The following is a 22,031-nucleotide window of genomic DNA, read 5'->3' as shown; positions in this document are numbered from 1 at the left end:
GTATTACCTATCCCAAGCAATTCTCTCTTAATCGAAACACACTTGGAGTTATCAATATCCCACCATCTGGCGACTTGCTCCCAAAGTAAGAATAAGTTTCAAATCACAAAGGTGACTCATAAAGATAAGACCGGGATGGACGATAGCCATAGCTTTGACATGAGTTGTCCCGTTTTTGTTGATATATTTTAAAAAGTGATAAGCTCTAAGGTGTCTAAGAATTGTTAATTGGTCAGCCAAATTGAAATAACATTTTACAACCTTTAACCAGAACATAGATTCGTAACTTTTTAGAACTGGTCTTATGGCCTCTATGGTTTATATTATTCTAGACTAAACATTCTTGAATATCTATCTAGTTCGCTTATCACAAGTATTTCAATATTTAATTAGATATTAGTTTTTCGTGTTCAACAGGTTTAGAAAGATCATCCACAATTTGCATTAGGGAATAACATTCTAAACAGGCAGGCTTAGTTTAAGATCTTATCAAAACAAAAACACAAGCCCCTAACATGCGTTCATAATACCAAAAATAACCCACAGTTAATACAGAAACATTGTCTTTTACATCAAAAGTATATCACCAAAAGGAAACTAAAAAACAAGATCAATTTTTAATCAACTTCTTCAATCTTGGGACCTGCACCACTTCCACTTCCAGCATCAGCACCCATATCACCACCACCACCACCTTGATACATCTTAGCAATTATCGGATTACAAACACCCTCCAACTCCTTCAACTTATCCTCCAATTCCTCCACCTCAGCAAGCTGATTCGAATCCAACCACTGCACCGCCTGCTCAACCGCATCCTCCACCTTCTTCTTCTCGCCTGCCGGAATCTTCCCCCCAATTTGTTCATCCTTCATCGTATTCCTCATATTATACGCATAATTCTCAAGGGCATTCTTGGCCTCCACTTTCTTCTTATGCTCCTCATCTTCCGCCTTATACCTCTCCGCCTCCAGCACCATCTTCTCAATATCCTCCTTGGACAACCTCCCTTTATCATTCGTTATTGTAATCTTATTCTTCTGCCCACCAACTTTATCCTCAGCTGAAACATTCAAAATCCCATTCGCATCAATATCAAAACACACATTAATCTGAGGGACACCCCTAGGCGCAGGTGGAATCCCAGACAACTCAAACTTCCCCAACAAATTGTTATCCCTCGTTCTTGCCCTTTCCCCTTCGAATACTTGAATCAAAACACCAGGTTGATTGTCAGAATAGGTCGAGAATATCTGCTCTTTTTTAGTTGGGATTGTAGTGTTTCTTGGAATCAACACAGTCATGACTCCACCAGCAGTTTCCAAACCAAGAGACAAAGGAGTGACATCCAATAGCAACAAGTCTTGCACCTTCTGGTTACCTTCACCTGTCAATATAGCAGCTTGAACAGCAGCACCATACGCAACAGCTTCATCAGGGTTGATGCTCTTGCAGAGCTCCTTTCCATTGAAAAAGTCTTGTAATAACTGTTGCACTTTTGGGATTCTGGTTGATCCACCTACAAGAACGACTTCATGTACAGAGCTTTTGTCCATTTTAGCATCTCTCAAACATTTCTCCACTGGCTCCATACATTTTCTGAAGAGATCCATGTTGAGCTCTTCGAATCTTGCGCGGGTGATAGTTGAGTAAAAATCAATACCTTCAAACAAGGAATCAATCTCGATTGTTGTCTGAGCAGTAGAAGAAAGCGTCCTTTTTGCTCTCTCACATGCGGTTCTCAACCTTCGTAAAGCTCTAGGGTTTCCAGTGATGTCTTTCTTGTTCTTTCTCTTGAATTCCTGTACGAAATGGTTCACTAACCTATTGTCGAAATCTTCACCTCCTAAATGTGTATCACCAGCTGTTGCTTTCACTTCGAAGATACCTTCTTCAATGGTGAGAAGTGAGACATCAAAAGTACCACCACCAAGGTCGAAGATAAGAACGTTTTTCTCCCCTGAGGAGGATGCCTTTTTATCAAGACCATATGCGATAGCAGCAGCCGTGGGTTCGTTGATTATACGCATTACATTCAGGCCAGCAATGGCACCGGCGTCCTTCGTTGCTTGACGTTGAGAGTCATTGAAGTAAGCAGGGACGGTGACGACAGCATTATTCACAGATGTGCCAAGGTATGCCTCTGCGATCTCCCTCATTTTTATCAGAACCATTGAAGAGATCTCTTCTGCTGCGAATTGCTTCTCTTCTCCTTTGTATGTCACCACAATCAGTGGTTTCTCGGCAGGGCCAGGAATGACCTTGAATGGCCATAGCTTTATGTCACTTTGGACAGAAGAGTCGGTAAACCTTCGGCCAATTAATCGTTTTGCATCTGCCATCATAACCAAGCTTGTTGTGAGTATGAAATCTAGTAAACAGATGTAAATAGTACCAGAAACTGTATTTGTTGAAATCATGAAACAAGTTTTAAATCAAACACTTTCAGGGATGAAGGAAACAATAAAAACCATACAGAACAGAGAGATCAACATACATCCATACAATTGTTCATGAAAACTATTTTAACAGAGATCCTATTCTAGCGTAAAGAGGTTAACATAATCTACATGAGTACAGGTAACAGACATCGATTAAACCATACAACACAGCCAGTTGATATGGTATGAGCAAGTATTCATTGCAAAATTTATCATAGTGAGTTACGTGGGTCTCAAAAAAAAAAACGATGAGTTAAAGCACTTAAACATAATGGAAATCGATCTGGCTTAGCATCAATAAACATGGAAACTATAACATTGAAAACAATATAGGACATATAAGTATTTAAACAATGAACACAAAATCAAACCAAATCCACAAAAATCAAAGTGAAAAAAACGAACATCATGGACTCATGGCACTTCCACGTCTGACGAATCACTCAATAGGCGAAACAGAGTATAGCAAGGAAAGCTTACCAAAAACAGTATTGATAGGATTCATTGCCACTTGATTTTTAGCAGCATCACCGATAAGACGTTCGGTATCGGTGAAAGCCACATAGGACGGTGTTGTCCTGTTACCCTGATCGTTTGCGATAATCTCGACGCGGTCGTGTTGCCATACTCCGACGCACGAGTACGTCGTACCTAGATCGATACCGATTGCAGGTCCTTCACTTTTTCCAACCATATCGTCGATTCGATCACAAAAAGTAAGCACAGAGCTCGTAAGAAACAAATGCAAGGAGAATATGTGAAAAAATTGAACAGTTTTCAGCGACTTGTGGAGGTTGATGATGGCAAGGGGTTTTATACAAATAAGGTTTTTCTAGAAATTTCCTCCCCTTGATTTTGGGCCGTTAGATTAACACCAAAATATCGAATCCAACGGCTGAGAAATATTATATTTGCAAATCTTGACCTGCTTGACTCCGATTCGTCCCTTCTCGTTCCTTCTGGAGTCTCGTTTCCTCTCGCCAATTTTGATGCATGTTCTTTTGCCGACGTGGCTCCTTTAATTTCCGTTTGTCCCCTTATTTTTCATGTGAATTGCGCCACACCCCCTGGTAGACACTAGTTGAAGAGATATGATTTTTTTTTAATGGACGGGAGAAATATATTAAATATTATTAAGGTACAAGACCAATTTAAGGAAACAAAATTAGTTCTATGTTTAATCTACTTCAAGAAAATAAGTTGGATCTAATTTGTCGGTCTTCATATTCATAAGACTATATTTCAATTTCTTGAAAATAAAAAAGTTAATCCACTGAATAACTGCATAGACGAAACTAGCTATCAATTTCCACCTTGTTTTACCCAAAATATCCGAATTCAAACCCAAAATTAAGTTGTTTTTGCAAGTAGGAGGTGAGGGCCAGAAACCAATCCGAGAACAAAATCATAACCACACACAACCATTAAAAAATAACACCCAAAGAATAGGTGATATATGCCCCAAATGGCCAAATTTAATTTATACATAATTGGACGTTAATTTATAGCAAGCTTCATATTGGCCCCAAATTGGAAACCTAATATAAGTAAAAGGGAACCATAATGGCTCACAACCAAGTATGCCAATAAGCCTTTCAAACTCAATGTCATTGATGCCCACACCAAAAAAATTACTCTTATTAAGATTAACCTTTAAGCCGAAGATCTTACTTATATTTAAGAAGTTTATTCATCTGAAATTAAGTAATGTAATTAAAAGTAAAAAGGTTTTTATATATAGTAATATTTTTTTTTTATTGAAAAGTTAACCATTTTCTTTGGAATGGGCATTTTGGAGGAGAAAAAAACCTAACAAGCATAATATCGTAACCCAATCATATAAATACGAAGCCCACACATTCACATAATGGAGATACCATTCCAGACAACAGTGTTGCGAAACTTGGCCTAAGCAGCTGAGTACTCGGACTCGGACATATCCCAAGGCGCCTAATTAGGAATCGGCCAAAAATACTCATAACTGGTCTAAATCGGCTCCAATTCGGTAAAACTCAAAGAAAATCAGTCCAATTTGGTAAACGCGGACAACTCCGAAAATTCAGAAAAAAACTCCGAAAAATTGACATTTTTTAGGAATAAAAATTATAATTGTTTTTTATATACATCTATTTTGTTATAAAATTTAATAAACTTGTGATATTCGTTATATATATAGTTTTCCTATAATTAATTTCATATAATTCATCCAATCTGAGTCTCCGCTTAGACCGAATACTCGTTACTAGCTAGTCGGCCGCTCTGGAAACTCCTAACGGGTTTTGCAACATTGCCAAATAGTGCTCATTCCAAAATTTTAACAAACAAATCATTGAAGTTTTTTTGCGTTTGATACCATGAATTCATCAAACCAGGTTCTTTCTATTGATTTATGTATTTGCGTGTAAGTTTTTACTCGATTTTACGAACTCCGGAATGTAGAACATGTCCAAATTTCATATAATTTGTCTGAAATAAAATACTGCATGTAGATTTATTATTCTTTTTAGCCATTTTGAACATATGGGCGGCTTAAAGTCTGATGGTAGCACTCCATATATATTTTAAAAGTGTAGACTACGTAGTGAATATGATCTTAAAATGAGAAAAAAGTGTCTAAAATCCATATGAGTGGCTTAAAGTTGTTAGTAGCACTCGATATATATTTTATAAATGTAGATTACGTAGTGAATATGATCTCAAAACGAGAAAAAAGTGTCTAGACTCCATATAACTATTATAGAATGTTCAAAATACAAAGAACAATTTTCAAATGTATGTTTGAATTTTTTTTTCCTAATATTGTTAAATTAAAAAGCAATATTGATTTGCATTAAATTGATATGTACAAATTAGTCCAAATACAAAACTAATGGCTGGCTTAAAAGATGCACTTCATAGATGTAGCTAAAAGATTGGGTTTTGCACAGGAATAAAGTCCGATAAGGTAACTTTTAATTAAAATATATATTTTTTTAAATATTTGTGTTTTATTATACTATAATAATATTAATTTTTGGTTGGATTGTTTTTGCAAATAAAAAATCCAATGTGGCACACACACTAAACCACCAAATGCACCTATAAAAGTAATAAATAAAAATTAAAAATTAAAAGTTAAAAAAAAAATCAAAAAAGGTGTTAAAGTTTAAATTGAAAGCAAATATAACTTTGAAAGATTGGATCGGATCAAGTTTAGAAGAACTTGTTATTTTATATCAATTATCATTTTATAAATTTTAATATGGATAAGTTTTATATTGTTTGGTTTATTTTTGAACCAATTCACTTTTATAATACATTTGTATATTTTTGTAATCATGGTCTCCAGCATTCAATGAGTTGAGTGATGAAGATGTGTTTCTCATAGAATATGAACTGCTACACTTGAAGGACAACTAACATGGTATTGTTAACATAACTATGTTATGAATGATTCGTGATTTTCAACATGCAAAAGAACGAATGGTAATGTTGTAAATCTTATTACCGCTTTCTGCGGCGAAGTAGCATGGAAAAGTATCATTATGTAATATGCAAATGCTCATCATTACAATGTATGGAGATATATGACAGTTTGTGAACACAACGAACATCATCAAAGAAACACATACGACAAGACCAACAATGGAAGAACAAGCGCAAATGTCTAATGTTGTGTTTCACCTAACTGTGACGTACATAAAATTGTTCGAAAATCATGTAGACACTTCTAGTTTGCACCATATGCAAGTTCTCATTTATCCTAAAAAGTTACTCTAATTTTAGATAATTTATTGTCATTTTAAACTTAAATATGCAAAAGAAATTGTATGATTTTCTTAAAGGGTTGTATTTTTCATTTGCATTAAGAAAACGAACCTTATAAAAAGCTATTATATATTTAAATTGGTTACCACAAAATTTAAAAAGTATAAGTGATATATATTTTGTTAGTGTTTTATAAAGTATCCTTTAATTCTAATAACATTTGTAACACGGTCTCGTTCTACTTGAAGCCTATCAATCTCTGCATTTGCATCTCGAATCCACTTCTTAGCCTCCTTTAGTTTTTTTTTTTTTTTTTTTTTTGAGTTCCAATCATCCATTTTTTTCGTTTACCTGTTCTGCTAGATCGTCTGAACGTGGACTGTAGGTTGGCTTCTTTGGCATCTGTCTTCACTTGGAAAATGTCACCATGCATTTTATATGGGAGTGAGAAATCTAGTCCTTCAGGAAATGGGTTAATATCCAAACAAACATAACAATATTCTTCTTCAAAATGCCCAACACAAAATTCATTTGAACTCACTCTCAAGTAAGTAGTTTGATAATGTACTTTGTTTACAACCAATTATGTAGTAGATGGTAGATACATTTATAAGGTGAGGATTGTGTGTCCGGAATGTATGTCTGGAAAGTGAGTGTCCGAAATATGTATTCAAAATGGTAGAGTTTGGAATGACAAACCAGAATGACAGCTCGGAATGCGAGTCTGAAATAATTACATTGTAATATGTGCAATGGGTTATGATCATTATAATAACAGTTAAAATGGTTTTAATTACATAAGTCGAATATGAAACAAATCAACTGTTTCTAGGGACTTCGAAAAAAAAGATATCACGTTTGTTCAATCTTGGAATATCATTGATGTAGTGGTGTTGATTATGATGACATGTGCGGAATAAGAAAAGATCTAGTGAATCATCATATAAACTCAAGAACACATCAAGTAAATAAATATTTTTCAGCTCATATTAGATATAAAAAGAATATACAAAGTGGGTCATGTACAAATTCTCTCTCTAGTCTAACACTCCAAATGGTTCCTTACATAATGGGAGTCACTCACTTCCTAATTATAGAAAAAGACTCAACCCATTTACACATACAAGAGGGTAAGCCTAACACTCCAAATCCAAGCGTGACTTTGCACCCTAACAATTGAGGATGATATTATTATCCCTGATCTCTCACATTTGATGTATGGATCTGTAACTTCCCAAAAATTAAGACTAAAATTTTTGATTTTTAAATTAATAAAACCATTATCCAAAACAAAATCATAAAACCATAGTGAATTAGAGTGTAACAATAAACATCCAAGTACATTATAGTCATGTAAAATGCGAAACAATATGGTGTGTGCAATGCAGTCATCTCGAGCACTTCCCCTTTGAACCAGAAGTACCTAAAATATAAATTGAAAACCGTAAGCATAAAGCTTATTAAGTTCCCCAAAATACCACAAACCATACATAACAAACACAAAATGGGCTCCACCCAACATCGATCCCCGCTCGGAAAAGATCTGTTAATCATGAGGCCCTGCGCGGTATACATACAAACATGTAAAGACATGCAAAATCACCAAAATAAATAGCATACAATATAATCATGAGGCCCCATCCGATAAACATATCAGAAAACATACATGCAGAGTCCCACATACAACTAGCATCGTAATCATAAATAACCATGGGTCGACATTGTTGCCTTCGACCCATTAAACACAGTGAGGAAACTCACCTCAAGTTGTTGAATCTCTCAGATAAAATCTCGTTCCGTTGATCGGGAAAATTCTTACACTAACATCATCAAATAATATCCAATTAATAATTAGACCTCGACCCATAATCAAGAATCTAAATTACTTGTCCATCATCCAGGGTTAAAGACCATTTTACCATTTTCTAATTTGGCCCAAAACCAAGGACAGCCCATTTGCTCAAAAGGACCAATTCCTAAATGGCATCCCATGGCCTAATATGGCCCAACTTCCTAATTGGGCCCAAAAATCATAATGGACATAATTCCAAGAAAGACCATAGTCTATCCATAACCTAAAGTCATAAGTCTAGTTGTCCAACAAGGCCCAAACCCTAAAAGCCCAACATCGCCAAAGTCAACCGATGGTCAAACTACTGAGTGTGTTGGGCGTACTCAGACTTACACTTAGCGTACTCCTTTAGGGGCGAGTACGTGCAACGTACAGATTAGACCGTCCCGAGGAGCTCAGTCATATCCATAGCACTTTCCATGTTTCACAGCTGCAGAAGTACGTGTTGGACAAGGATGTGGTTGTGTCACTAGATGACATTCAGGTTGATGAGCACCTGAACTATGTTGAAAGGCATGTAGCTGTTTTAGAGAGAAAAGTGAAGGTCTTGAATATCAAGAAAGTACCTCTGGTGAAGGTACGATGGCAGCGAAAAGGCTCCGAGTGGACCTAAGAGCCAGAGGGTGAGATGCGGAAGCATTACCCGAATACGTTTACTGCATCAAACTTTGAGGACAAAGTGACGATCAAGTGGAGGAGTGTTGCCATATCCTGGGTTTTCAAGACTTTTCTAATCCTTCCCTTGGTATTTTGATATGTCATTTTTGGTCCTTGATGTTGGTTAGAATTAGCCCTAAGAAGCTCCAGTGGCAAATTGGTAATTCTTTGGAGCTTGAGTCGTATGATGGGCATACATATAGGTATGCTGGGTGTACACATATGTACGTAGGGCGTACGTGTGTCCGAGTGAAACCCTAATTTTTAGGGTTTGTGGAGTATTTATGCACTATTATGCGTCATTTTGAGTCATCTTTCAGCCTCCAAGTCCCTTAGCCGTTTTGAGAGAACCCTAACCCCCAAAGTGAGCATCTTGAGCTTATAGTGTGATTTTGTGTGCCAAAAGGAGAAGTTAGTGCATCAAAGGAGTCAAGGAATGAAGCAAACTTGTAGATCTATGATTATCATCTTCTTAGGAAGATTCAAAAGGTATAAAGCTTCTACCTCTATGCTTGGATTTTTTAAATCTTACTTTGGTTGTTTTTTGGTATCCTTCTTGTTCCAAGAGTCCTAATATTGTGCATGCTATGTTTTGGTCATGTTGGGCTATCCTTACACACCCTAGGATGGGTCCTAAGGCTTAAAAATGAGGTCCCTTGAGCTAGTTTGGTCCCTTGTTCTTTATAAGAGGTCTTAATGGATTAAAACCATGCATTAAGCCCTTTTTGGACGACCAAAGTCTTAAATTTTCAAACTTTATGGTTCTAGAGTGCTTTTGAGTCATAGGTTTGAAGCTTGAGCTTAAATGATTAATCCATTAAGCACTTATGAAGGTATTGATGGGTTTTATACAAACAATCCTATGTGTGCATGCAACCCTAATATGGATATATGTTTTCACTATTAGACATACAACTTTATGAACACAAAAGGTAACCTAGCATGCATCTACTATTTTCGAAATTGACATAGGAGAATAGAATACATACCTTTTGTTGTTATATAGTAATAACAACTAATTCCTTGAGTTTCCTTAGCTATTGAAAGCAAGTACCACAAGTGTAGTACTTCTAATGGCTCACAAACACACTTTGAGTGAGAGGATGAATATGAAAGAGAGGATGAAGGGTACTAAGATCTAAAGATCGGCCCTAGTAGGGTTTTACCAAGGGATGGATGAATTCTAGTGCTTTAGGGTGCTATTTATACTTGAGGCTAGTTAGGGTTTCAAGGTGGAAACCCTAATCCCTTAGCTTAAGGCCTAAGCAAGTCCATGGACTCCTTTCCTTAGGCCCTTGGACGAAAACTCCTAAATCCTTCTAGGATTTTCGTTCAAGCCTTAATAAAGGTGATCCAATAGCCCAAAATCTCAACTATCAAATAATTACAAACAGTCCCTGTACTTTTAATTAATTCCTTTAATCCCGAAATTAATTCCTAATGAATCTATGATTAAGTACTAATTAATAATATGATTCCAAATTAATATATTATTCATATAATATATTAAAAAATCATATTTATACCCCTAATTTATTATTCTTAACAATAAGCTAGCCTCTCTCCTCAACAGTCATCCTATCTAGTCACTAGTGTGAAGGCAACCCAAAAGGACCATGCTCACAATTGGGTCAAATACATACCAAAATAGCTATGGACTTAGACACTAATCCAACAGTCTCCCACTTGGATAAGTCTAATAACTATTCTACGTATGACTTCAGAACCTGATCAGCAATCGTAACTTTCAAAAGCCGTTGTCAACTCTGATCTTATCAAAAGTGTGTCCTTTAGATAAGGGATCATATATTCCTCCATTCTTGATATCGTATAGACGTGAGACATGGATTAAAATCATTCTCTCTGTCTATATATTGTTTCCCGACTTTCGATTTATGATGACTGACAACAGACTACAATTAAACACATCAACTTAGTCCCGGCTTGGCCAAGCGCTTAGGGTGTCATCACTAAATCATCGAGGGGCTCATAGATATCGCTTTTATCCCACTTTGGGTAAAAGGAACGGATATACTTCGACTCAATGTTCGCTTGTTCTCACTCACCGAATTACACACAATAATAGGTTTTATAACATCAAGTTACTGGTGCGTTTACATATTATCAATGTGTAACCGACTCGCAAGATACAACTTACACATGTTGGTTTCAAGAATATAAGATATGATCATCTCACCAATCACTCGTGATAAAATCCATGAAGTGATCCAAGTGAGTGTGAGTTTATTCCAATACTCTAATCTTATAGCAGCTCTCATGAACCCTGCAGCAAACTTTTGCTATGTCTAAAACACTTTAGACAATCTATAGTCAGATTCATGACAGACTTCATTCATACCTATTTCCAAAGTATGAGCAATTGTGGAGGGTTTGAATAATCTTATTATTCGAGAAGTCAAAACATGCAAAGTGAAACACAAGAATAATACTAATTTATATGGCCTCAAACCTTTGAGTATAAATAAAACATTTTTTTAATCACCATATTGATTACTCATTATTTGTTGTTTCGGGTAATCAACTTCTTACTTGAAGTATAACAACAATTGTCCTATGCTCTTAGCATGCACACTATTTTTACCTAGGTCCTTACTTTGTGAAATAGTATAATTGAATAACATTTTCAATCACCCTCATTTCACAATTTCGAATCCATTAGTGTAAGAATACACAACTCTCGCCACTACTAGAATATGTTAGATTCTAACATTTTATGCAACGGTCATTTCGTAATGTCACGACACAAAAGTCACCAAGACTCGGCCAATGAAATTACAAATGCTCTATTGTAGATTGTTACAAGACAATTCCATAGTCATGAAGTCTCATATTCAAAGTACATTCCTTTGAACATCCATCTTGCATAAAAGTTTCTAATCTAAACATTGATTCTCGATATTCAACTCCCATTATGGAAACATTTCCATATTTGCCATATGACAACTCATTATAAATATAATCTTATCTATTCATAATAATGTCAATATGGTCCATCCATGATTATACTTCCAACTATCCACGAGCGACCAATCCTTGGTGAACCTTAGATCGCACTTGGTAGTTGTTTAATTATTTTAGTCAAAAAGGGTTCTATTTACTTTTTCCCTCTAAATACCCTAGGCATTTGGAAAATTTTAGAACGGTCGAATATTACAGCATATGCAATCGATCCTATACCCGAAGCGTATAGGATACAATTCATGATGAAAAAACGTGATACTTTACCAGTTTCTTACTATAATATCATCATAATATTTCTATTTGTCGTGTTCTCAAAATTCAAACTATTCGAACTATTAAAATTTCTCGATCTAAGCTTTTAGATTGGAAACGAAGTATAACATTCTCTCCCTTAATTATAGCAAAAACAACTTTTTAATCCATGCAACTTTGCAAAATGAAACATTTTGTTTTTTTATAATTAATATTGCCAACTTGCAATACTTAAAATAATAATCATGCTCCCACTAGCTTTGACACGTGTTCAGAAAACAGTTGGACTTCTAGAAGACAATACTTATTGACTTCAAAGTTCATATTTCCAATACTGTGTGCTTCGATAAGCCTATATCTAAGCTTATCAAGCTCATACACATTTCCTTAGACGGTTCACATGTGTATCTAAACTAATTGATAACTTATATTACTAAGTCCCAAATGTTCAGATTAATTGTCAAATCTTACAATTCGAACTATGAAGAGGGATGCCGTAATCATAATCGAATTTGAGAATGCAATTTACATAATCGCTATCTCCTTAAAATCTCTCTTAGAGAAAGCGTTTCCTCACAATCATTTTCATGAAGCAGAGAAACCTTATGACACTTAGATTTTATAGTGTATGTGTTCCTATCCATGTGAATTTGTCATAACCATAATCGAAAGATAATGTTTGTGACATATTCAAACTCTTATGGACATAACTTGCTCACTCTTAATTTCTTGCCATCAAGTATCCCACCATTGCTTCCAAGTTATTTAGCAGCTCACCTATGCCAGTCAATGTACTTTCATTGAACAATGTTTTTGCGCTTATGCAACCTATTGAGAACTCGTAGAACTCATATACATAATCACTTACATGGATTGGCACGGAAATAAAATTTTGTCAACACGATAGGTTATAAACCTCAAATCGTGTGCTAGTGTTTAATAATAGGTTTACCCTTAATTAGTTCTTGAAACTTTTCAAGATCATTTAGACTCCCACTGACCTCTTGACATATAAGATTCTCTTATCAAGAAACATTTCTTCACAAAACAAATATCCAAGAGTTAGTGTGTCTATATCAAGACAAAACCTACACGCAATTTGGTACTAGTTGGTCTTTGTCTTATTCAATACATCATAACTTACCAATATGTGCAAGTGTAAGAACATTCCTACATAAGATTATGTCACTCAAGTCACAATCTTGGAGTATGACTCTAAGACTTGATTTTGGAACGAAGTATGACTCATCCTTTTGATTTAACCATTTCAACAATTTCCGATTCCTCTTCTTAGCCATACTAGTGCACTAAGATGTCCTTAAAGGATCAATTGTGATATGGTTCTTAATTATTAAGACGATCATAAAACCCGATACTAAATTACTCTCCCTTCTTCTTAGATTGGAGAAACTTTTATCTTTCTACCTAATTGATTCTTCTTATTCGTTCTCCCATTCATCGAAACCTTTCAATGATTCAGAATTACACTTGATCTTGTAAGTATAACCACATTCACTAGACTTTTAGTAAGTTATGACGAATAGTCTTATTGTTATTTGTGGTGGACTTGACTAATGCATGACATTGTGTTCTAGTTCTTTAGTCCTTCACTTGACTCACATACTTGTGTGATCAAGGAAGTAGTCTTAATTTCCTAAGTACCAAGATTTCCATACATCACGCAATACAAGTTGTATGATTCCAATTTTCTGTTCAATTTAAACTTGGGCGATAGGAATCTTTCATTACTTAGAGAAATTTGACACTTCTATAAATAACATAACTAAGAATCACATCCATTTATAGAAATACACAAACATCAATTTTTTCACAACGATTTCATTGCAAGGATATATATAAATCAGACAAACCAAAAAATTTATTTTATTCATAAAAGTAGCGGAAAACATGTCCTTACAATGCAAAATCAACTAAAAAACTATGTAATAAAATATTCCTAACAATTCTATCACAACTTTCTAAGTTCAAAATTTGGTTTGCGAATCCTTGTGATGGAGATCCATTTCTTCGTGACCAGACTTATCTTGTTCTTCCACCAAGCTTCCTCTCTTTTCTTTGATCCTGCAAAACATTTAAATGTAATCTCATCGCATTATGTATTAAGAATCAATGAATGGAACTTAATGGAGTTAGATAGTGGAATTTTCCTGAATCAAAGCCATACTTCTTGACTCTCCCATCTCTTAGATTCTTCAGGTCCTCTGGGCAGCTTCGTATCCAACGCCCCTTCTCTTAGCAGCAGAAACAGGTGGCTTCTACTAGAGCGACCACAGAAGCATGGTTGGTTGAATTACCAGACAAATATGCTCCATTACTTTGCCAAATCATTTCTGATTCAGCAGCAATAAGCATGTAAGTTAGGTCAATAAGGGTCGCACCAAGATCCATCATATAATACTCTCTTATGAACTTATCATATGATTTAGGGAGTGACTGAAGAACCCAGTCAACAACCATCTCCTCATAGATAATGACTCCTAACATTCTTAACCTATCAATGTGTGACTTCATATCTAATACGTGTGCACACACTGACTTTCCATCTTCATGTTTCATCACCAACAAGGCTTGAGTGAGCTTGAATTTTTCAAGCCTTTGAACTTGTGGGTTAGGGAGAACAATAGGAGGAGGTGGAGGAAGTGAAGCATGATTTCTTGTTCCTCGATCAAATCGTGGAATATCATCTTCACGTGGAAAACGTTTTCTAACGGATTCAAGAAGACCATAGTTGTCAGACTTTGACATCTACAAAACGGGTAAAAATTCAAGTTAGTTAATTGAATGAATCCTTAATAAAACACCAAAATGAGATATTAAGGCTAGGACCGACACAATATTCTACAATTTGGAAGAGGGATGCCTTAATCCAAATTGCAGAACATTTGAAGGTAAGTGAATGAAGATTCACTAATTTTCCACCATGAAAAACAAAAAGGAGATTAAGTTTGAAATGTATTGAAAACTCCTAGATCCTTTGAGATTCATTGAACTTTTCAATGAGATGTTTAAATCTTGATATGCCCCTTGATTTGTGACTGGGATGCCGAGGATCACAAAACAGGGTGTGAATAACCATGCAAACTTATATGGTGCCCCCAATGTTACAGTCACATATTCGATGTGTCGGTTAACCACACATGCTCTACCGAACTATGAAAAACATCGAGTCACCCTTCGTTACCTTTGCTAAGATCCTATTTAGCGTGCCGGTTAACCACACACGCTCCACTAACGTCTTCGCAAGGGTATAAAGTGTAATTTCATGGAATTGCATCAACTTCACTTTTGCCTAAAGTAACTAAGATTGGGAATTTTGTAAAACATTTAGTTACTTCATAATTCATTATACTTTTGATGGAAAGGGTTTTCCCTATCCTACCTGTTCGGCTAACGACCCTCCACCAATCAAGGAAGCGGTAGGTGATTCGAACGGGTAGGATAGGGCAAACCCTAATATGGATCTATGTTTTCACTATTAGACATACAATTTTATGAACACAAATGGTAACCTAGCATGCATCTACTATTTTCGAAATTGACATAAGAGAATAGAATACATACCTTTTGTTGTTATATAGTAATAACAACTAATTCCTTGAGTTTCCTTAGCTCTTGAAAGCAAGTACCACAAGTGTAGTACCTCTAATGGCTCACAAACTCACTTTGAGTGAGAGGATGAATATGAGAGAGAGGAGGAAGGTTACTAAGCTCCAAAATTCGGCCCTAGTAGGGTTTTCCCAAGGGATGGATGAATTCTAGTGCCTTAGGGTGCTATTTATACTTAAGGCTAGCTAAGGTTTCAAGGTGGAAACCTTAATCCCTTAGCTTAGGGCCTAAGCAAGTCCATTGACTACTTTCCTTAAGCCCTTGGACGAAAACTCCTAGATCCTTCTAGGATTTTTGTTCAAGCCTTAATAAAGGTGATCTAATAGCCCAAAGTCTCAACTATCAAATAATTACAAAACAACCCCTGTACTTTTAATTAATTCTTTTAATCCTGAAATTAATTCCTAATTAATTTCTTATTAAATACTAATTAATAATATGATTCCAAATTAATATATTATTCATATAATATATTAACAAATCATATTTATACCCCAATTTATTATTCTTAACAATAAACCAGCCTCTCTCCTCAACAGTCATCCTGTCTAGTTACCAGTGTGAAGGCAACCCAAAAGGACCATGCTCACAATCGGGTCAAGTACATACTAAAATAGTTATGGAATTAGACACTAATCAAACAGGTATTAAGTCCTACGAGGGTACGGCCCGCGTAAGACAGTGTACACCCCGCGTATCGAGTCAACCACCCCGATGGTGGTCAATATGAGGTGAAGTACGCCACCGTACCAAAAGGGTACGCCCCATGTACGCCTTTTGTGTGGGTTTCGGACTTTAGGCTTCGGGTATTGGGCCATCTGTTGGGCTTTGATACTTGAGCCCTAATGGACCATCTGGATAAGTGTGTTTTGGGCTAAGTAGAGGATCGAACCTTTGGATGAGGCTTAATAAGTAGTTTGGGACCATCTTGGAAAATTAGGTCAATCATGGGCTTTGAAGTAAGCTGGACCTTTTGGATCAAAGATTTGGACTTAGGCCTTGGCCCAATTAGGGAAAGGGTAAAATGGACAATTACCCTATGTTTGGGCCCTTAGTCAAGAATGGCATCCCAATTGTTAATTGGGTGTTTGTTTATTGTAATAGTTTGGGATTTTGCCACGAGTCGACAGTCAAGGATTTCAGCAGTCAGCTAGCTCTTTAGCTAATACGATAAATATAACCTTAAACTAAACACTAAAAGCTTGTAGTGTCAAACGAGACTTTTTTGTTAAAAAAGATTTTTTTTTTCGTCAAATGCTCGAAGCTAGAAGTTCTCAAACACTCATAAACCCTTTATGGCGCACATCCAATATTTTAGTCTGTTCATGAAACCTTAATTATATGATTTTAACGTAATGTGTATGAAAAGGAAACTTAACATATATTAAAGATTATAAATGATTAAATGGATATTTTAAATAGAGATTTTTAATATTTACCCACATATATAATAAGTATAAATTATGAAAAATATTACCATAATTAAATTTAGAATACATTTATTATGTATACTATTAATACATTTCATATTTAATTATGGTAATATTCATTATAATTTATGTATTTTATATTTAATTATGGTGATATTTATCATTAATGCTTCTTATATGTGCGTGCATATTTGAAAATCCTTTTTAAATATGATATCACAAGTTGTATGATCAACTCTTCAAATATTGCCACGGACAATGATTAATAAAATATATTTAATTAAATTATTAATTTATTTTCTAATGTGTTATTTTATATTAATAATAAAGTAAATAGTATTTTTCAATGAAAAAGTATTATACGAGTCAATTTAAGGTATTGAATCTTTTTTTTAAATTAATACGAATAAAGATAATAGATAATCATATAATCGTTTCTTATAAAATTTCAATAAATTCGTTTCGTTATCGCATAATTCGGAATCGGCTTATATAACAACCACTTTATGGAGATCTTCCCCTGTTTACGTATGAATCGAATGGGCTGACATTAACCCCTTCCCCCTTCTACCCTTTTTGTCTAGAACCTTCTGTCTCGCATCGCAGCCATGGCATCTCCATCTCAGGCTAGTCTCCTTCTTCAGAAACAGCTCAAAGGTCTTACTTTTTCAGTTCTAAGTTTTCCATTTGATATGATATTATTGATTGTTTTAATTACTTAATAACATATCATTTATAGTTTTAAATTATTTGATGATGATCCGTATTTTGTTTTTTATTACAGATCTCTGTAAAAATCCTATTGACGGATTCTGGGCCGGTCTTGTTGACGAAAGCAATATTTTCGAATGGAGCGTCACGATTATCGGGCCACCCGATACATTATAGTGAGTTTCTGTATCTGCTTTGTAATTAGATATTCGGGTTTTGTGGTTTAAGAAGTTATATGATTATTATATTATATAGTTCTATATAAGGCTTATAAGTTGATCAAGCTTCTATGGCCTCTTGATACAATGTAGTGAATTGTTCTTGGGCTGTGGCCCTTTTGATGTTTGGGTATCTAATGTCTAAACTTTGATGTATGATGTGAAATTGTTGAATAGAGGTTCATTAGGCTTTTTGATTGGAGTTTAACTTTTTACGTTATGTTACAATATTATGGATCTAGAGGAGGCTATCCTTATCGACTTTACATGTTATGTTACAATTTGTTTCTCAGTTCTGATTTGTGGATGTGTTTTGTTAGTGCGGAGGGTTTCTTCAATGCTATAATGACATTTCCACAAAATTATCCAAATAGCCCTCCAACAGTGAGATTTACCTCCGAGATTTGGCATCCTAATGGTTAGTATACACCATTTGCACTTATTTTACAGTATTATTGTCTTAATCACTCTAGACCCAAAACCTTATTTTTTACGAGAAAGATCATGTCTCTTTCTCTCTTTGGTTTTGTCCAGTTTACTCAGATGGCAAAGTCTGTATATCAATCCTTCATCCCCCTGGTGACGATCCTCATGGCTATGAGCTTGCAAGTGAGCGTTGGACACCAGTCCATACGGTATGTAATATTGTAATTGATTATTTTGAAAAATGCATAATAAACTTTACTTATTTTTAGCATACTAAATCCAAAATGTAATATTTTTTTTTTCAGGTGGAGAGCATAGTTTTAAGTATTATATCAATGCTTTCTAGCCCCAATGATGAATCTCCTGCAAATGTGGAAGCTGCGGTAACACCCACGTTTTTTTTTTTTCATGTTCCTGTTGCTTTTCATTGTCTAGAAGTGTCTTTTTTTTTTTTTTTTTTTTTTTTTTTAATTTAAAAGAAAGTAAAAATAGTCCTTCGATCAAATGAACATTTGAGAAAGTTCATGGATTTATACTTGTTTAACCATTGATATGTGATTGCAGAAAGAATGGAGAGAAAAAAGGGACGAGTTCAGGAAGAAGGTGGGTCGTTGTGTAAGGAAATCACAAGAACTCTTGTAAAAAATCGCATGCATTTTAAGAAACCAGTTGCTAGTTACTAGTTTTGCTAGATCACCATTCTATATATATATATATATATATATATATATATATATATATATATATATATATTTTGTTTGGTATTCCGATCCTTTTTGTTCTTAGTTTGAATGACACATTTTGTTTATATGAATGGCAAGTTATTCCAATAGGAAATTTCAGATGGTTTTGATCTTAGCATAAAATCTGATTGAGTTCTGTAGTTTTGGTCATATGGGGACTGTGTTTGGACTCCATGGTCGAGCTTTAACTCGAAAACCATATATATATATATATATATATATATATATATATATATATAAAGTCGAAGTACTCTACTGATGATACCTTTGTAGTTTGTAGGTCTTAAAGACGTAATACTATCATTATGTATAAACTTAAAAATTGATGGGTCATTATGTATAAACTGAAAAATAAGAAATAAGAGCATAATGACAATTTTTTTTTAATAACTTATTATTATGAAATAAACACTTATTACCATTAGAGAATATAACTTTTTGCTTTTTTATTTTGACTACTTTCAATATACTTTTGCAACTTATACATATAACCCCTTTTATTTTAACCATATTTCAATTTAGCATTTTCATTATAAGTTTTAAATATTCTTTTATTTCTTTACTATTTAATTATTCTTCTTAAATATTAGTAACGTCTTATTTATAAAATATACTATTTTTTTATTTCTTTACTATTTAATTATTCTTCTTAAATATTAGTAACATTTTATTTATAAAATATAACTTTTATGTATATAATATAATACTTTCAATGTTTTTATTTTATTTTTGTAAGTATAACATAATAATTTTTCGTGTTTTACTTACATAAATAATCAACCGATATTTTATATATTCGTATTCCATAATTATTTTTGTTAAAAATAGAGTAATTAATAAAAAATGATTTTATAAAACATTTTAAAAAGATAAGAGTAAATTAATTAAATTTATCAAAAAAGCTATTACATAAGCTTAACCATTGGAGTAATATTTTTTTTTGTAGAAATCAAAATCAATGAAATTGTAATGCAACAAAAAAAATCTGCGTAAAAAGTATTTAAAATGGTAAACTGTAACCATGCATGAAAAATAGAATTTAACACTACTACTCTACTAGAAAAGAAGCTTTTCTTGACGGACATTTACGACTTCAAATTACGACTGTCTTTGAATGTCATAATTCGTAACATTTTTGTAATTATGACAGGCATTTACGACTTCAAAGTACGAAATGTTTTGTACAACATGATTTTTTGACATAGTTTTACGACATACTTTGTATGTCATGGTTATATATATATATATATATATATATATATATATATATATATATATATATATATATATATATATATATATATATATATATATATATATATATATATATATCTTTACTACTTATAAAAGAAATCTAACTATTTCTATAAATAGATTGAATATAATAATATTATTTTTTTAAGACGTACAAACGATTAAGCTAATATTACAAACAACCATTAATAAAATAATATTAAATTTTAAATTTGTTTTGATTCCTTATATTTCTCAGCAAAATCCTAATTTCATGGTCATTCAAAATTTAAAACATTTCATCCTAATACGCTTCAACAAATATCCTTTAAATGTTGCATTTGCAGCTGATTAAAATATCTCATAGCAGACGTGTGTTTGTTCTCTCCACCTTATAAACCCTGCTATAAATCTCACTGCCATGAAGTATTTCCCTTATAAACCCTAATCGCTTTTCTCCCTCTCTTAGACGAAGACAATGTGTTTTTTTTAAGAAAAAAAGTTTGAAAATATTCCAATTTCTCAAAAAAATTTACCCCAAATGCGAAACTGGGTAAAATTTTCCATTTTGCGAAGACTACAGGGATGCGAAATGAAAATTCTGCACTTTTGTCTTTTTATGACCCCATTTTGCGAAGTTGGACCACTTATATTATTTCTTGAAAAGATCAGGTGCCAAATGCGAAACTCTAAGCTTTCTTCCCCAATTCGCATTTATACATTAAAAACTTCGCATTTTCATTCAAATTCTTCGCATCTTGCATCCATCCGTCTTTGAGTTCATTCGCATTTCATCGCATTAACTGAGAAATTAATCAGTTGTCTCATATTCGCATTTCAGTTGTTTGAGAAACCCAGATACGAACCCAAATGCGAAACCCACTGATTTCAAATGCGAACCAACCAAAAATCATCAACCACGTACTTGTGTCACCAAATGCGAACTGAATATCACCATTAAATTCTCCTCGCATTCCATAGATGCGAACACAATCCAGATCTCCGACTCCAAGCTTGCGAAATCAAAATCAATTAACCTCAAACAAATCGTGAACTTCTTATGCGAACTGTTTTGACCCACAAAACCAAATGCGAACTCAATTGATGTCATATGCGAACTGATTTCATAGATGCGAACACAATTGATTTCATATGCGAATCCACATCCATCGATATGAAACCAATACCAGTTACAAGCAATTAGTAGCAACAACCATCGATCCTCTAATTTTCAATTACTCAGCCTTCGCTTTTCATACAACCCGTCGACCCTGAAAAATCGATAAACACCAAATGTCTCATTTTTAGATCGATTTTCTGATTAAATGTCATATTTGAAGAATGATCGATTTTCTGATTAAATGACCCCATTTTGCGAAGTTGGACCACTTATATTATTTCTTGAAAAGATCAGGTGCCAAATGCGAAACTCTAAGCTTTCTTCCCCAATTCGCATTTATACATTAAAAACTTCGCATTTTCATTCAAATTCTTCGCATCTTGCATCCATCCGTCTTTGAGTTCATTCGCATTTCATCGCATTAACTGAGAAATTAATCAATTGTCTCATATTCGCATTTCAGTTGTTTGAGAAACCCAGATACGAACCCAAATGCGAAACCCACTGATTTCAAATGCGAACCAACCAAAAATCATCAACCACGTACTTGTGTCACCAAATGCGAACTGAATATCACCATTAAATTCTCCTC

At 34.2% G+C, this 22,031-nt stretch overlaps 2 protein-coding genes across 2 annotated transcripts; one reads left to right on the top strand and one right to left on the bottom strand.

Moving 5' to 3' along the window:
* Positions 1 to 524: 524 nt before the first annotated feature.
* On the bottom strand, positions 525 to 3,214 carry LOC145032880 (heat shock cognate 70 kDa protein-like). The gene is made up of 2 exons (XM_078981837.1): positions 2,922 to 3,214; positions 525 to 2,335 (listed from the first exon to the last, which is right to left on the bottom strand). The coding sequence occupies exons 1-2, from the start codon at positions 3,133 to 3,135 to the stop codon at positions 618 to 620; spliced, it is 1,932 nt and encodes a 643-aa protein (XP_078837963.1). The 5' UTR covers positions 3,136 to 3,214; the 3' UTR covers positions 525 to 617.
* A 14,267-nt stretch (positions 3,215 to 17,481) lies between these two features.
* Positions 17,482 to 19,045, top strand: LOC145029361 (ubiquitin-conjugating enzyme E2 7-like). Its single transcript, XM_078977916.1, has 6 exons — positions 17,482 to 17,645; positions 17,773 to 17,875; positions 18,238 to 18,335; positions 18,452 to 18,552; positions 18,649 to 18,726; positions 18,908 to 19,045. The coding sequence occupies exons 1-6, from the start codon at positions 17,597 to 17,599 to the stop codon at positions 18,983 to 18,985; spliced, it is 507 nt and encodes a 168-aa protein (XP_078834042.1). The 5' UTR covers positions 17,482 to 17,596; the 3' UTR covers positions 18,986 to 19,045.
* Positions 19,046 to 22,031: the final 2,986 nt, after the last annotated feature.

This window comes from Lactuca saligna, chromosome 2, assembly GCF_052625555.1.
Source record: "Lactuca saligna cultivar CGN05327 chromosome 2, ASM5262555v1, whole genome shotgun sequence".
Classification (NCBI taxonomy): domain Eukaryota; kingdom Viridiplantae; phylum Streptophyta; class Magnoliopsida; order Asterales; family Asteraceae; genus Lactuca; species Lactuca saligna.
Note: the sequence above shows the minus strand (reverse complement) of the source record. Positions and strands in the feature narration are given on the sequence as shown.